Raw genomic sequence first — 17,658 nt, 5'->3', positions numbered from 1 at the left:
TGGATTACAAACTCAGATAAGCTCCTGAATGGAACCAGACATTTTGGTACACTGTTCCAGTTCTTGCCTCATCAACATTAAATACGTCATTTAATTTTCTTATCTAAAAGCTGTGTCTCAGCAACAGTCTATCTGCTTATTGCCTGTAGGCATGATTCCAGCCATGAACGTCAACATCAGAAGTTCCAGTCCAAGTAGTTTCTTCCAGTTGGAAATGTCCACTACTTTTAATGTTCCTGGTCAAAAGTGGCAACATGTGATTAGTAATATAATCTACCCTCGAAAAATGTTCAAGTACAACACAGATTCATTAAGATTCTGTCTGCTTTGAGGAAATATTATATGAATAAAGGCTGAAAATTGTTCTTTCTTCAATTAGAACAATCCAGATTACAGGGCAATATGGCAAAAGTGCTTAAATTAGGAAATAATGGAACAGGTTGGACAGAAGCAGGTTGATTCATGTTGTTGAAGGGTCAAGAATGACAAGATTAAATGTAAGAGATTTAGAACAAAGGGCAGAAGAAACTTAATTGCACACAGTTGTAAGACTGTGGAATTCACTTCCAAGGATAGTGGTTCAGACAGGAACCATGTCAACGTTCAAGATTAGATTAGATAGATGTTATGGCTACGTGAGGAGTCGTCAAAATGACTACCCTAGTTTACAACTAATCGTAAAAGGTGTTTTTGTGAATTTAGTGTGACGGTATTCAGTCAATATTTATGCTTAACCATTTACGTGCTGATTGCAAAGAAACAAGTCTGGCAGACTTTCTTGAGGTTAAAACAGATGGGTTAGTTTTTATTGAGTTAAAAACTCACCCAAATAAAGATATAAAACATGTTTAAAAAGGTAAACTCGCATCTTAATCTTTGCAACCTACATTCACACACACAAAAGCATGCAAAATTTACAAGTTATATTGTTGGTAGTTACTTTCGTAGCCAAATTAAACTTCAATGATGAAAGGTAAAAAACTTGAGAGTTCACATTTTATGAGTCCTTTGCTGGTATCTGTGGCTGCAGCAGAAATTTTTCACAGTGATCTTGAAGTTCCAGGAGTGGAGTTGAAACCCGGAGACAATTTTTTTAAAAACATAATCTGTCTTTTCCAAAAAGTCGATGATCTTTGCAGCTGAGGTTCCTTTCGATGAAAAATTCTCCATCTCTGTGCTAGGTTTTTAACTTTATTAGAGATAGGGCCTTGACCTGAGGGAGAAGAATATTGCTGCCCACTGGCAGATTTTTCTGGACTGCTGTTTTAGTGCAATAGCTAGTCAGAGCCAGAAAGTATAGACGGTTCTGGGCAATTGTGCGCCAATTTAGAGAGCTGTGCTTGGCAAATCTGTCCCAGGCCCAGTATGGGGAGGGAAAGGGCCTGTCCATTCTGTGTCAGTTGTGCCCAGCATAGTGTTCAAGGCGTGGTCTGTCCCTCACACAAGTCGCTCCTTGGGGTTGTTGGATTGGTATTGGGATGGAGATGGCACAGTCACAGTCAGGGGAGGCATCTACAGCCTTTCGATGGGGAACAGGTAATACAGTGTGGTGGGGGGGAAGCACTCAATGGTCTCTTGGGAAGATCTCGGCATGTCACTTGCATAGGGCCTCAAGATGGGGAGGGGTCAGGTCGACATGGGGAATTGGGACATCAACATCAAACAGTTCAGGGGGGACATGGGGTATCAACAACAATCAGGATGGGATCCAGGATTAGAGGGGGAGGAAGGAGAGTGATCAGAGGGAGGGAAACCTGCACATTATGCTCTTCTAGCACGATGGGAGGAACTTCAATGGTGATAGGGGGGTGGTGGTTGGTAGCTGGTCTCATCATAAATCCTGAGTGCCACCATTTTGCAAGCTGATCCAATGAAACAGTGCAAAAGTAAGATATGAAATAAATCACCAGGGGAGGGATCTAAGGGCTTGTGAGAGGAGTCAAATACTGCACTTTTGGGCTGAGTGAAGGGGCACCCTACTAATTAGCACTTTACCAAATGGAGATCACTGCACAGCTGAGACATGTTGGGAAGACTCAAATGCCAATTGAAGAATTCATGGTGCGTATTCCAGCGAGACTCCCTTCCACCCTGGGGTCAGGTTTTGATTGTGTTCCAATGACCATTTGTTCCTCCAACAGGAAAGCATAACCCTCAGAAGGATCCAACTGTAAAGGGACAACAGTTAAACTGCATATGCCTAATCCCAAAGACGTCCACACCTCAGAGCTGACAGGTCCAGGCTTCGCACACTATCTCATTACATCCGTGCAAAGTCTTTACTTTAGCGCAAGTATGAACTTTAGTCTAATCCAAAAGAGTCAGTCTGACAGAGCCCTGACTTCGACTGTCAGCGCCAGGCTGCATTCATCCAGATTCAACCCCATTTCTAAAAGCGCTATCATGCCTTGGGCCTTTGGGGGTGGGGGGGGGGGGGGGTGGGGGGGGCGGAGTTTGGTGGGGGGGCAGTGTGGCGGGGCGGGGTGGGGCGGAGGGGGCGGACGAGTATGGCCGGGTGGGGAGGCCCTTCCATTGATGCTCAAGGCTATGCTATAGATGCAAGGGACGATCTGGGGAGGGAATACCTGGAATGAGGGCTATCCATGGGCTTCACAGTGACTAACTAGCTTGAGACTGGAAGGTGATCATTGCAGGGTTATGTTAAATCATGTATCTGTTCAATGTTTCCGCAGAGCCGAGCAGGATAAGAGAATAATGCAGCAAAAAACGCTGCCTTTTTCCTGGCAGTCAGGAAATGGAGGAGAAGAAAGGGCCCATCGCTCTCAGGCAGGGCAAAAGGAAGCACCTCACCCTGAGGAACATGGGTCAGTGTGGGCCCCATGAAGACCCAGAAGCTAAGGCTGAAGACCCATTCAACTGAGGCATTTGGCTCAACCAGGGGTGTACTGAAGACACTTCTCATACCTACAGATGAGTGAGAGATGGTGACGTAGATGCCTTCACTTGTCAAGGGATGTGGTGGCTCACATCTGCAAAATGCTTCGGGACGATCTGACTCTGCAGGGACTGGGAGGCCAGCCATTACCAGTGGCTCTAAAAGTGACAACTGCACTGAAGTTTTTTGGTGAGTGGCTCATTCCAGGGTTCCACTGGGGACCTCTGCAGCACATCCCAAGCACCTGTTCATAAATGCGAGACATTACTCTTGCCCTATTCAGTAAGACACACAATTACATCCCTGGACAATTTTCCCTGGACGAAACCAGCCAGGCTGCCAGAACAGCAGGGTTTACAATGATCTCCGGCTTCCCACAGGTGCAGGGTGCCATCGGCTACACATGTGGCTTGAAGAGCTCCCTGGCAGCAGCCACCACATCATTAGAAAATGCTTCCACTCTCTCAACGTACAGCTAGTCTGTAGCCACCAAAAGCAGATTATGCAGGTCTGTGCCCTGGGAGCTCCCACGACTCTGTCACCTTGAGCCACTCGCAGGTGCCAGAGATCTCTGAGGGCCCTCGGCACATCCAGAGTTGGTTCTTCAGTGATAAAGGCTACCCGCAAAAGATGTCGCTAATGAGGCCCGTTAGGCGGCCACAAAGTGCTTCAGAGAATAGGTACAATGTGTCTCATTCCTCGACATGCTCCTTGATTGAGCAGACCATTGGCATGTTGTAGATGTGTTTCAGATGTCCGGACCAGTCAAGCGGCAATCTCCAGAACTCCCCCCAGAGGGTATCCCACATCATCGCGGCTTGCTGCGAGCTCCACAACCTGGCATTACAAAGGGGGGTGACTTGCCAGATCAAGAGATGGAGGAGCTGCACTTCTCCGATGAGGAGGATGTCAAGAGGGCTGAGCTCGATGAGGGTGAGGAAGCTGGGGCTCCAGAGTAGGAGGCCATAGCGCAGGCCAGAGTGGCAGCCATGCCCGTGAGATGCTTATAGCCACAAGGTTCCAGGACGATGAAGACGACTAGCTCACGCAAGCCTCTTTCACCTGTGCCCTCCATGCTGCCATGACAGTAACACCTTCGTTGCTATCCTCAGCACCTCAATCAAGGACATCAATTTCCGAATGAGTAGAACAAGTGGGGAGTTGGTGGCCTACCTGGTGGTATTTTCACTGGATTTGCACTCCAGATACCCAGGGTAATGCACTGGGGATCCAGGTTTGAAACCCACCATGGCAGATGATGAAATTTGAGTTCAATAAAAAATCTTGAATTAAAATTCTGATGATGACCATGAAACCATTGTCAATTTTCGTAAAAACCCACCTGGTTCACTAATGCCCTTTAGGGAAGGAAATCTGCCATCCCTACCTGGTTTGGCCCAAATGTGACTCCAGACCCACAGCAATGTGGTTAACTCCTAAATACAAGGGCAATTTGGGATGGGCAATAAATGCTGGCCTAGCCAACAATGCCCACATTCAATGAATTTAAAAAACGTGTATTGTTTCCCTGTATATATTTTTAACTGAGCAGCAGCTTTTTTTCCAAACTCAATGGCTGGGTGCCTTCTCTGAGGTGTGGTTGACTCTTAAATGCCCTCTGAAATGACCCAACAAGCCACTCAGTTCTGAAGGGCAATTAGGGATGGCCAATAAATGCTGGCCCAGCCAGTGATGCCCACATCCCATGAACGAATTAAAAAAAACAATCTTGCGTGACAATGGCCTCATCCTTGGAATGCTAGGCTGCCTCTGGAGCATGGCACTGCCCTGTATGGGATAATAACTCCACCAGCATGCATTGTAGACAGAGTAGACATGGTGTAGTCTCTTCTAGCATCTCACAAACATTCCACTGCCTATGGCAGCCTTCAAAAGGCAGGAGCAGCACTGCAATCCTCACTGCACTTGTAGCAGTATGCCTGAAGTGTTGCTAGGCACTTCAAGGAGGACAATCATCACTTGTTGGTTTTTGCTTTGATGCCTGAGATCTAACCTGACTCCGGACTGCGGCATCTCTCAACAGGCAATCCCTCATGCAAGATTAATGTTTAGGCCTTGTCATCATACTGAGTCTACAGCATGAGGTCGTTCTTTAGGGTGTAGTGATCTGTCACTCTCAGTCATGAATGCGAGCTTCTGAGTCAGGTCTTGTGTGCACAGAGAGAGCTTCAGCAGTAGCATCGTCTGATCAGTGACAATCACTCATGACCCTGCCTTCATCTAGAGTATCCTAACTTCCCGTGCAGCCTAGGCTTTGCGTCCGTGGGCCTGGAATGCAGACACCGTATCTAGCCATTAATTAGCTAATTTATTGAAAATAAAGAGCACACATCAAATGTTAATAGAGTTTTGCTCTGATTCCATTTCAGCCCTCAACGTTTTCATTCGAGAAGTCTCAGATGTCCACATGGAAACCAGGCACACTGCTGGCATTCTCGCAATCAGCTAACCATGTCAACTGCCCATCGGGGAGCTGGCTCAGAGATTTGGGCAAGCCACACTAGCCAAACTTTCAGGTCCAGAGCAACATCCTCCCAGGCAACAGTCCGGCATCTGGGGCCTTAACACACATCTCTGGTATCGCATAGTTGTTGCCGTCTAGCAGACATTTCAGGAGTCATCAAGTGTTAGCTAGGTCAATAGCTCTGCAATATGCAGGTGGACCAATAAGAACTACTATAGGGCTGATGTCTAGGTGTCAATATGGACATGACATAATGCTGCAGGCCACAGGAGTGCATAAGATCCTCCAATATTGGTAGGTATGTAACCCACACTCAAACCTGACAGTCATTACATGAAGGCCATTGAAAAATGCAGCAAGTGAGGTTGACTGCAATGCGGCTTGCCAGTAAAACTTATAAGATCCACATTGACCATTCTTCAGTGCAGAAGCATCAAGTGAATAAACCAGACTGCGACATCTATACTCATGAGTATAGTCTCTGACTCAAGTCTCAGATAGGCATTGCCCAACCACCATTTTGCTGGAGCCAGGGGTCTTGCTCATGTCCCTGATGTGCACAGAAAGGCGATGCACTGTAATGAGCTGGTGTGAGACACCATATACCTGAAGCAAACGATGGGAGATATGTGAGGAGGGTCAGCATCTGCTACACTTGTATGACCTCAGAACATCAGATAGAAAAGCCATTCACCAGACGGGAAGTTCACAGAACCAAAATATATTTACATATGGGCAAAGGATATACAGTTTGTGAACACCCTGCCACCTTTGTGCTCTCAAAATTTCTTATTTTCTCTTACCTACTGCTATGTCTAGGTGCATCCCTGACATCCACAGCAGAGGTGGAGACAGCCTGCTGATTGCTAGGCTCTGTTGTGTGTGCTGACCTTGACGGGCGTCCTCTGTGGGGCCGAGTCCTGGATGGCCCCAGCTGGCTAAGGGTCTCCTGCTGTGATCCAGGTACACCCTCCTCGGCCTGAGGAGCTGGAGTTGATGAGGTCACAGGCAGACTAGAATTGGAGCGGCTGGAGAACACTGGAGTGTCCTGGGTGGATGGCCCCAGGGTGTCCAGCTGATGCTCCTCCTCCCTGTAGGTGCCCGAGGGCCCCTCCCTGACTCATTGAGGAGAAGGGGCTCCTGAAGCGAGATCGCGCTGCCCCGTCCTCCTCTCACCTAGCCACTGCTAGAACGTTCTCATGGATGAAGCGATGATGTGCTCGTCCTCGCCCATTTCCGGCTGAAGCTGTTGGACCAAGGCCTCCATGGCAGTTGCCACCCTTCCAACGTTGACCTCAATGCACTGGCATGTTGGTGCCAAGACAGCAGACTGAACATGGACAGGCTCCTCAACCCTCTTTCCAATTGGCCCCTGACAATGCTGCCTGATGTGCCCCTGCCTGTCTTTGCAGCTCCACCATCTCTCTAAGGGCCAAGTCCAGAGGCTAGTCATCAGACTCGAATTCAGCAGAATTCTGGCCCGAGTGTCAGTGAACCTGGCTGTCACTAACTCCAACTGCTGTGGACCAGAATCTATGCTGTGCTAACCAGATGGTGACCCCAAGCCTGTTCTAAAACTAGGTCCCATCCGAGGTGTGTGTCTCTGCGATGGTGACTCTATACCTAGTGGATCCTCGGAATCCTCATCCGAGGTGGTCCGGGGGCTGGGGCTGATGAGTTGGCCAGGGGTGTGTCTCCTCCTTTTCTTGTTGGTGGCTGTAATAGAGAGGAGAGATAATTAATGATTGGCTGGATAGTCACCTACATTAAAGAGCACTCAGTTTTGGAAGGTGACGAAGACGAGTGGATGGGGCCTCATTAGCTTGTTGGGGGGTACAGATTTTGCCTTCGGCACAGGCACAGTCCTGGTCCTCACCAGACAGCTCTGCTGCCTGCTCTTCAAAGGGGCTGAGTGGCCTGAGCTCCGGCAACTCCTGTCCGGTCGGGGATCTCTCTCTCATGTTGTGAGTGATCTTTTCCTGTATAATGACAGATGGACAGATTGTGATCAGGAGGGATGGAAAAGCAGATGATAAGCATGCCTGTCTGCTATGGGTGCTGAGTGGACCTATGTAAAGACTGAAGACATGACTTCTGCAAGATGTGACAAGAGATGAAGAGGTAAATGTGTGTGTTAGAGAATCAGTGATGATGTCCCTTGTGCTGGTAGTGTATAAGATCCCTGTGGACTGTAATACTGTGAATGCCTGATGACCTTATGAGAGTGTGAGTAGAGACGGAGGAGAAGTTTGACTTACCCTGGCCAAGAAGATGAGATCATTTTTCCTTTTTCTGCAGTGGATAGCGGCCCTTTTCTGGACTGCGCTGGCACTGACCGCACTGGCAACCTCCTCCCAAGCCTTGGTAGTGAAGTTGGTGGACCTCCGGCTCCCATCACGGGAGTAAACAACTTCGCACCAGCCCTCGACTACCTGGAGGATTGCCGCCAGTGCCTTGTCGCTGAGCTTGGGTGCACAGCGTTTGTCTCTTCTCAGGCCCATTACTCACCATGACAATTTCTGTGCTGCAGAGAGAATGTGTGTGCAGGCGCCATTTAAATATGACACCTGGAAATATGAGCCGATGAGGTAATGGCGGTGCAGACAAATCCAAGCCTGCCCTGCCACAAGACATGGCGTGCTGCACATTTATGCACATGTAATGAGCTAAAAAGTGGATGATCCGGCATAACAACCCACCAAATCGGCGGGAGCCTTATGAGAGGTAGCCTTATAGAAATGCTAATGTGAGGCACAGTACTGTTTTCAGTAAATCCTTTTGAAGGAGTTCTTGACATCAGCAGGTGTGAAATTCCATGAGGGCGCCATGACATGTCTGAATTGGGACTTTCCAGGATACTGGCCAACCTAAAACACCAGACATCAGGTGATTTGTGACAGCCATCTTAAGTCAGTGTCTTTTCTTGCTTTTTATAAGTCCGTCCCAATAGCACTGTGGGCATACCTACACTAAATGGACTGCAGCGGCTCAAGTAGGAAACTCATAACCACTTACCGTTCTCAAGGGTAATTAGGTTTGGGCAATAAATGCTGGCCTAGCTAGGACTGCTCACATGGCAAGAACAAATAAAAAAATACAAAATATCTGAACACATGCAAGGATTCAGAATGTCTACACAGCCGTTATACACACTGTACTGTGCATGGATCTATTCTCCATCAGTCCCAGTCACTGAACCGCTTGAAATGTTGGATGTCATCAATCAGGTGGTTCTCATTCACATTGGATTGAGAAACCCGTCCCAGGCCAACTTTGATAAGACTGCAGCCTTAAGAAATGAAATGCAGCACTTCAACCCTCCTAAAATTTACTGGATTACTTTGAAATTTGATAAGTCTTACAAACAAGCGCAGGGATTACAATGTGCAATTAACCGGTGCCCATCACTTTCAATGAAGGCAGTATGCAAACTTCATGCTGCCTGTTTAAGTAAATGATTGCAGCATATAGTCAGCACTAAGCAAGCTGTTGAGTGGCTGCATGCAAAAAATCATGGGAGGCTAGCACAAGTACAAGCTTCGCTGCACTATTTAACGCCAGTCTACACGTCTTAAAGGGGAGGTACACTAAAACATGTGTTTGAAGTCATTCTTTCAGTGAGTTCCCCTGAGAAAGAGACAAGATGCCACAGCATAGCTGACAATGGCTCCAAGTTTCTCTGAGGCAACACTGAAGGCCTTAGTGAAGGGAGTGTTCAGGAAAAGAGAGGTTTTCAAACCACAGAGATCCAAGACACCCTCCAGGCAGACACTGTGAAGACAGTAGGAGCAGAAAGCCATCATAGTCAATCCCGAGGGCCTGGGTGGAGTGGTGCAAGACGCTCAATGTCCTCACACAAGTGGTCAATGCACCTTCAAATGCAATGTCCTTACAACTGAACCATTAGTCTCATACTCCCCTTCACTTACCTACCAACGATCTCTACCAATCATGGCTCATACCCCATATTCATAGCTTCACCTCACCCTCACACATCTAGCACTGCTGCAAGCCTCACACCCACATCTCAGAGCTTGCACAAACTGTCGGCTATGTAACCATGACAGCCACATCACCCAAACAGATTGCACCACACTCACGGACACACTTCCCGCTCTCTTACAGGGCTAGCTGGCACACAACCAGAGGTAGCTGGTGGGGGTAGACTTGGCTCCAAGCCCTCACCCAAATGAAGGATATGGTGTTCACCAGTATTGCAGCAGCCACAACTGAGTCTGTAGCCAGTGGTGGGCCTGAAAACATTAAAGTATACACTGCTTGGTTCCCATCCCCTCTCCCCTCACCATAAACCTATGCTTGTACTTTTCTCCTTTCAGACACTCAAGAATTGTCACCAGACCAGGGACTGGTGCAGAAGCAAAATGTGGAAGAGAAAGGAAAAACTAGTGATGACGAAACACCGTCACTCAGTCTTCCAGCCACCAGCTCATATTTTGACACTGCATGTACTTTAGACAGTAGATTGGAATCCACGGGATGAGACACTGGGAAAGGTGGCATGCAGCCAGGATGGACAGTATGGGTGGCAGAGGTGTTAATTTAAAGGACCGCAAGGTTCACACTTTATCACTGTGTTGTTGGGTTGGGAGTAGTTTCAATCACTCCAAAAGACTGCCAAATGCAAATATTCTAACTTTATTGTAACATATTTAGTTATGAGAACCCTTACACCAGCTTCTTTCCATGCTGCTTTCTGCTAGACTCTCTCAGATCACATGAGTATATGTCACTTCCTTCTAAAACATCACAAACTGTTACAGTTCACCCTTTGTGTGACTTTGTCTAACATACTCCATTATACAACACACACAGGTTTTGCTGCTGAGAACTCGGTTGAGGACATGGATGGCAGAATAGTTATGAAAACAGGAATGCTTGATGCATTGGCAAGGCTGCTAGAATGCTTGCTGTCATTGTCCAGGAACATGGAGGAATGTGGCTTTGCACTGAGCTTGGAGCCTATATGTAGTGGCTAACTCCATCACTACACTTGTAGACCCAACCATGATGCTGCGTCTGATGGCTGATGTCTCACTTTTCTTTGCAGCACAACCAGAAACCACTCAATGTCTGAGTGCAGCTGTGGAAGCACCAACAGGAGTAATTTTTTAAAACTTCATTCATGGGATGTGGGCGTTGCTAGCTAGGCCAGCATTTATTGCCCATCCCTTTTTTAAATAAGTCAATCACATTGCTGTGGGTCTGGGGTCACATATAGGTCAGGACAGCAGATTTCCTTCTCTAAAGGGCATTAGTGAACCAAATGGGTTTTTACCACAATCGTTTCATGGTCATCATCAGACCTTTAATTCCAGGTTTTTATTAAGCTAAATTTCACTGTCTGCTGTGGCAGGATTCAAACCCAGGACCCCAGAGAATTACCCTGAGTCTCTGGAATACTAATCTAGTGACAAAACACTTTGCCTTATCCTCCCCCGTACAAATTCAATTGCTGCCATGAATTGCTCAGACTGCTGCCATCATGGCTGTGGATGTGGTCAGTGGGGTTTTCAGAGTCTCACGGCAGTCCAGCAATCTGTAATCCAACAGATTATGAGGATTACAGGAAAATGGCATTGGATCCATGGAACATGAATCTGCTGACATCTCGCAGGATGACAGCATTCGTCCTCCCGCCACTGCCACTCTGCGAGTGCCCTTGCTGCTGGTTCTTAGACTGCTGCCGGCCAAGATGCCTAGGGCCAGAGTTGCTTCAGGTTATCCTCCAAAGCCATCTGCGAACTACCCCCTAAAAGTCAGCAGCCTTCACCAGCTATGCTGCGGCCACTGGGATAGCATTGTGTAGGAGCACCAGGCCAGGGAAAGGCACAGAAAGGCAGGTAGTAAGGGAATACACAAGGATGATTAGTTGAATTTTATATGGAATATTAGATGGCTTGACTGATAAAATTGATATGGGGCGTTCATTGTGTGGTGGTTTTTAATTTAACATTGTGACCAAGAGGACATTGCGATGGTCGGTAACAGAGGGAAGGTAAGGTGTGAGACAGTTGGTGAATGCAGAGTTGGGGTTGTGCTCAGTGGAACCACAGCCAGATGAACTGATCACAGACTGTCTGGCCAGAAAGCGACTGTATTGGTTGCCTAATTCCTTCCTTCTCCTCTTCTTCCTCTTCCTCCTCAGCTGGTGTGTACCTGGTGGGAAGGGCCCATGATATTGAGGTCATGTGAGATTCAGGAGACCATGACAAATCATGACATGCACCCCGAAGAGTACTGTAGGACTCCATCAGTGTGGTACAGGCAGCAGGAGCATTGGTAAGAACCCCAATGGTCTGCTCGATCAAATTGTGAGTGGCAGTATGGATCCAAGTTACGCAACAGAGTCATGGGCTGAGTGGTCAGCAGATAGCCTTCATCACCCAGTAGTCATCATCTGGTTTTGTGTGCTGGTTCAAATGCAAATGATACAGCGGACTGGTGCAAAATGAAGACAGAATTCATCTATATGATGCACTGAAATTGGTGGCACACCAGTAGGACTTTGAGGGAATGAATCCCCATGCAGTTGCATCTCTGAGTTTATATGCGGCAGCTGCAAAGTGAAATTAGCACAGTCAATGGCATCCTGCAATGTGGGGCAGCCTGTTCTCCTGGCAATGCTGTATGCTCACTCTTCCAGCTTCCCTCTCGAAAGAGGGAATACAATGTATTCTGCCTCCTTTGCATACAGGGCCACAGTGATCTCCCTTACATTGAATGGCAAGCTGCAATATGTTAGGGATATAATTTGCTCCAACATGGAAGGAGCTTGGCACAATGAAGTTAAAGGCTAAGATCGCTTCTACAGTCAACAACCACTAGTAATGTTGTTCTTGCCCTGCTCTGAGACTGCAGGTCTGTCTACAACAGAGCAGCTTCAGCAACCACCTCTTTACTGAAACGGATACAGCACAAACACACTGATCTTCACTGAGGATCGGATAAAAGAAATGTTCCCTGGAAACCCTGGGGTTTGATCACAGTGACCATCCCAGAGTCCAGGGTGGTGATGGTGAGAGACCTCAGTGTGGGAGATCAGCATTGTTTGGGGTGAGGATGCAAAGGAAGAGGATTAGAGATCTTAATGGGGTATGGGGGGAGGGGGGTGGTCAGAGACCTGAAGGGTAGTTTAGTAAAGAAGATCAGAGGCTGGATGGGGCATGGGGGAGTAAATCAGAGGCCTAAGGGCAAGGTTGGAGGTCTGGAGAGCTTGGTATCTCTGGTGGGATTGGAGGCCTTAGGGGGAAGATCAGAGCAGGGGCTGCCCATTTGTATGGGTTGTTGAGGCACACATGCTGGATCCAGAAGGTAGGTGTAAAGGCGCTCACCTCCTGGAGCCAGCAAGTTCTTGTCTAGATGTGGCTGCTGGATGTTCTGAGGCTCAGGAAACCTGACCAACAACAAATAAAATTGAGAAGCTAATTGACAATTGCCAACCTGCATCCTTGGAGCGGACTGGTCACTCACCATCTTCCCACCATCGTTAAAACTAGGAGTGAACATGCTGGAGTTGGATTAGAGTCGGAATTCTGATTTTTGAGACTAAAAGACCAAAACCTGACACAAACCCATCCTTTTGTTGGTTAAAATTCCCTCCCTCAATGCTTGTGAAGAGGCCAAGGATGTTTTCTCCATTAACTGTGCTCTATCAATGCAGTTTATTGATGTTAATGAAACTGCTTATGGAGGACTAAATGTGGCCCAGGTAAAATTGGATATGAAAACTGAGCTAGGGAAGATTGAAGTCTGAGAAGCCTAATCAAGAAAATTATTTATTTTCGATGTCCATCATTGGAAAGTTATACTTTATCTTTGATGCCTTTGCCATGTTCTCTGCAAGTAAAGGAACAGGTCTGTCCTGATGGGTATGTGTGATACTGAAAACCAGATGACTGGGCTTTATGGTGGGGACAGGGAAAACCTGTGCTCATTAAAGTGATAGATGTTAATGTTGTGGAATGGTAGAAATTTCAGAACAGTAAAGGGTCAGTCACCCAGATCATGTCCATGCCAGAGCTAGCTTTCCTGCAGTATCTATCTACTTGCATTGCATTTTTCCTTCCCTTTCCTCATATTCATTAGTAGTTTCCTTCTTCAAGTGTTCACCTAATTTCTTTGTAAATGTTGTTACTGATTTGCCTTCATCTGTCACTCGTGATAATGTATTTCACCCCATAATAGCTTCTCCTTTGAAGAGAATCTTCCTGCCTTCTCCATTTTATCTCCAGTATTAAATGCTGAATTTACGCCAATTAATCAGCCTGCGGAAATAATTTTTCACCATTTACCCTTTTATAATTGTAGACCTCCATAAGTTCTCCCTTTAACCTTCTCTGCTCTAGTGAATGGAACATGTTTCTATCTTTCATACTGTCAATTACAATTGCTCCTAGGTGAGGTGCAGTATGAATTTGTCAATGCAGAATAAATCTCCTTACCCTCTTTCCTGTTCATGAAAATTCATTCCAAGCTCTGAAGAACACTCTTGCAATGTTCCCAGCCCAGGCCATCTTTTGGCCTCTTTAAGGAAATGTGCCAACATTTGGTTGTCTTGCCCACTCAGACACAGATTCACCTTGGCCAAACATTAACATCACCAAAGTTCAAGAGAGTCGGGGGGCAGAGGTGAGTATGGTGGCCATTACCAAGGAGAAGGTGCTAGGAAAACTGAAAGGTCTGAAGGTGGATAAATCACCTGGGCCAGATGGATTACACCCCAGAGTTCTGAAGGAGATAGCTGAAGAGGCATTAGTGGTGATCTTTTAGAAACCACTGGAGTCAGGGAGGGTCCCAGAGGACTGGAAAATCACTAATGTAACCCCCCTGTTTAAGAAGGGAGTGAGGCAAAAGACAGGAAATTACAGGCCGATTAGCCTGACCTCGGTCATTGGTAAGATTTTAGAGTCCATTATTAAGGATGAGATTTCAGAATACTTGGAAGTGCATGATAAAATAGGGCAAAGTCAGCATGGTTTCATCAAGGGGAGGTCATGCCTGACAAGTCTGTTAGAATTCTTTGAGGAGGTAACGAGTAGGTTAGAAAAAGGAGAGCCAATGGATGTTATCTACTTGGACTTCCAGAAGGCCTTTGACAAGGTGCCGCACAGGAGGCTGCTCAGTAAGATGAGCCCATGGTATTAGAGGCAAGGTACTAGCATGGATAGAAGATTGGCTGTCTGGCAGGAGGCAGAGAGTGGGGATAAGGGGGTCCTTCTCAGGATGGCGGCCGGTGACTAGTGGAGTTCCGCAGGGCTCAGTGTTGGGACCACAACTTTTCACTTTATACATTAATGATCTAGGTGAAGGAACTGAGGGCATCCTGGCTAAGTTTGCAGATGATACAAAGATAGGTGGAGGGACAGGTAGTATTGAGGAGGCGGGGAAGCTGCAGAAGGATTTGGACAGGTTAGGAGAATGGGCAAAGAAGTGGCAGATGGAATACAACGCGGGGAAGTGTGAGGTCATGCACTTTGGTAGGAAGAATAGAGGCATAGACTATTGTCTAAATGGGGAGAGAATTCAGAAATCTGGTGTGCAAAGAGAATTGGGAGTCCTAGTCTAGGATTCTCTTAAGGTTAACTTGCAGGTTGAGTCAGTAGTTAGGAAGGCAAATGCAATGTTGGCATTTATTTCAAGAGGACTAGAATATAAAAGCAGGGATGTGCTGCTGAGGCTTTATAAGGCTCTGGTCAGACCACATTTAGAATATTGTGAGCAATTTTGGGCCCCGTATCTCAGGAATGATGTGCTGGTCCTGGAGAGGGTCCAGAGGAGGTTCACGAGAATGATCCCAGGACTGAAAGGCTTAACATATGAGGAACGTTTGAGGACTCTGGGTCTATACTCGATGGAGTTTAGAAGGATGAGGGGGGATCTGATTGAAACTTACAGAATACTGAAAGGCCTGGATAGAGTGGATGAGGGGAAGATGTTTCCATTAGTAGGAGAGACTAGGACCCGAGGGCACAGCCTCAGAGTAAAGGGAAGACCTTTTAGAAAGAGATGAGGAGAAACTTCTTTAGCCAGAGAGAGGTGAATCTATGGAATTCATTGCCACAGAAGGCTGTGGAGGCCAGGTCATTGAGTGTATATAAGAGATAGATAGGTTCTTGATTGGTAAGGGGATCAAAGGTTACAGGGAGAAGGCGGGAGAATGGGGTTGAAAAACTTATCAGCCGTGATTGAATGGCGGAGCAGACTCGATGGGCCGAATGGCCTAATTTCTGCTCCTATGTCTTATGGTTTTATGATCTATTAAATGGGACCCTGACAGGCAGCAAAAAAGCGACCAGACTTTGAAACCATCTACACGAGCTGGACTGACGCCTAGGAGGGATAGTGTCATCACTCACTGTGCCCAATGCTCAACTAACTTGCATATAACCCAAAATCAAGTTGGTGGAAATATGAAATAAAGATAGAAAATGCTGAATAAAAACTCAACAGGTCAGGCGAAGAGAAAACCTAAACTCTGTTTCCATGTCCACAGATGCTGCCTGCAGATGGCTTATTATTCCTTAAAAACCAAGTCAGCAAAAGCACCAAACAACAGCAACTTACAACGTAACGTTATATATCAATAGTTCACTATGAAGCATAGAATAGATGCGTTTAGAAACGCGAGGGAGAAAGGAATAAGTAGAAGGATATGCTGATATGATAAGATGAAGAGCGGTTGGAGGTGGCTACTGTGAAGCATAGACACCAGCATGAACTGTACATTCAATGTAGAGCTTTCACTAACACGCCTAGAGCCAGGGGAATCTCTGCTGTAACTGCTATTTGTAATATCAAACTGGTGTAAGCGGTTGTTCGTGATGCCGGCGAAACAGGTCCAGTGCAGCCTGCCGGCGGGAGCTCCCCTCGCAAGGCTCCCCATCTCAGCTCAGATGTCAAAACGCAGCACCTGCAAGCTTAAACCCACCGGAATTTACCGACCAAACAAGCTGCAAACACACTCCTTTCCTAAACATCACCCAACTGCCGCAAGGCTCCCCTGTTTCCTTGATTATCAAAAGGCAACAAACTTCAATCACTGCCGACAGCTTCCTCTATGTGTTTGTCACCTCTGTTTTCCGCATGATTCATTCTGTATCTAATGTCCCGCTTTCTTTTTCTCTTTTTGCACCGGGTATTCTATCCACTTTACTTCAGCAACTTCAAGTGCTTTATTTCGAAATATCCCTGCAACATCAGAATGATCAGAGATGCATCAAAAGCACAATTCTCCCCAGTCCCTGAGTGCGTCTGTTTGATAAAAAAGATCCGCAGTAACTTCTCAGCGAAAACTATGTCCAGCTTTCGGCACAGCCTGCAATAAACTCCGGAAAGCTCTTGCGATGACATGATGCAGACAGAGGCAGGATTGGAAATGGTCAGAGTTAGGGGTAGTCAATGCGAGATGGACAGGGATGGTCGGGGACATTAGATTCAAAGAGCACAATCTGCAGACGATTCTCAAATCACTGTTAAAAGTGTGTTACCTAAAAGTAACTGCAACAAACTTGTTCAAATGTCAAAGGCAAGAACCCCTGTTAACTTCTATGGTCGCCATGTGGGGGTTCGTTTATCTGGACCTCCGCTACTTTCATTGCTCTCCAACTAAAACACGTCCGTCTCAAACAATCAAAGGGTAGGGAAACTTTTCACTAAAAAAAATTAAATTGCTCAATAATTCCGAAAGTAAGAAACAATCGCCTCTTTACCTTGATGCACAATCAGAACGAGCAGTAGAGCAGGAGCCCAGTTTTGATCCATGTTAGCCGGAGCCCGAATGAATCTCTATTCTATTGAATCACCTGCTGGAGTTAAACGCGGAGCTCGGCGACCTCGCTAAATCCCAGCCGCGCACCCTTCTGATCCGCCTGGGTCTACCCACACCAGTTTTACATTGTGGTGCCTCTGACGCGCTTCCCCCTTTCTCCCTAACTCTAACTGGAGCAACACTTCGTTCGTTGACTCTGACACTATTGTTTTTGTTGCTGTAGATGTATTTGCATAACCGCCTCGCAGCGTTAACAATCCCTTAAAAATTGTTTTGAACTTGACTATTTAACATAAGTTCTTCATACGGAGGATGGTCAGGTGGAACGGGTTCCCAGATAGAATAATATTGACAAAATTCTAGAATTATTTAAGATCCAGTTGGATATATATATATGGATATAATACTCGGCGGATTTCCGAGTATTTCTGGATGGAGGTGTTAAGGTTACTTGCAGGAAACAACAATGGTTTGCATTTACACAATGCC

General features: G+C 46.6%; 1 protein-coding gene across 2 annotated transcripts in view; it reads right to left on the bottom strand.

The window, feature by feature from the left end:
• Positions 1-17,315, bottom strand: part of LOC144684305 (mast/stem cell growth factor receptor Kit-like) — a 128,137-nt gene extending 110,822 nt beyond the window's left edge. For both annotated transcript variants that reach the window (XM_078547929.1, XM_078547938.1), the window contains exon 1: positions 17,111-17,315. In XM_078547929.1, coding sequence (XP_078404055.1) covers positions 17,111-17,162 — 52 coding nt within the window. In that variant the 5' untranslated portion in view covers positions 17,163-17,315. The remainder of the gene's footprint in view (positions 1-17,110) is intronic.
• Positions 17,316-17,658: the final 343 nt, after the last annotated feature.

Source organism: Cetorhinus maximus, chromosome 1 (assembly GCF_964194155.1).
Source record: "Cetorhinus maximus chromosome 1, sCetMax3.hap1.1, whole genome shotgun sequence".
NCBI classification, from domain to species: Eukaryota; Metazoa; Chordata; class Chondrichthyes; order Lamniformes; family Cetorhinidae; genus Cetorhinus; species Cetorhinus maximus.
This window is presented reverse-complemented; position numbering and strand designations above follow the sequence as displayed.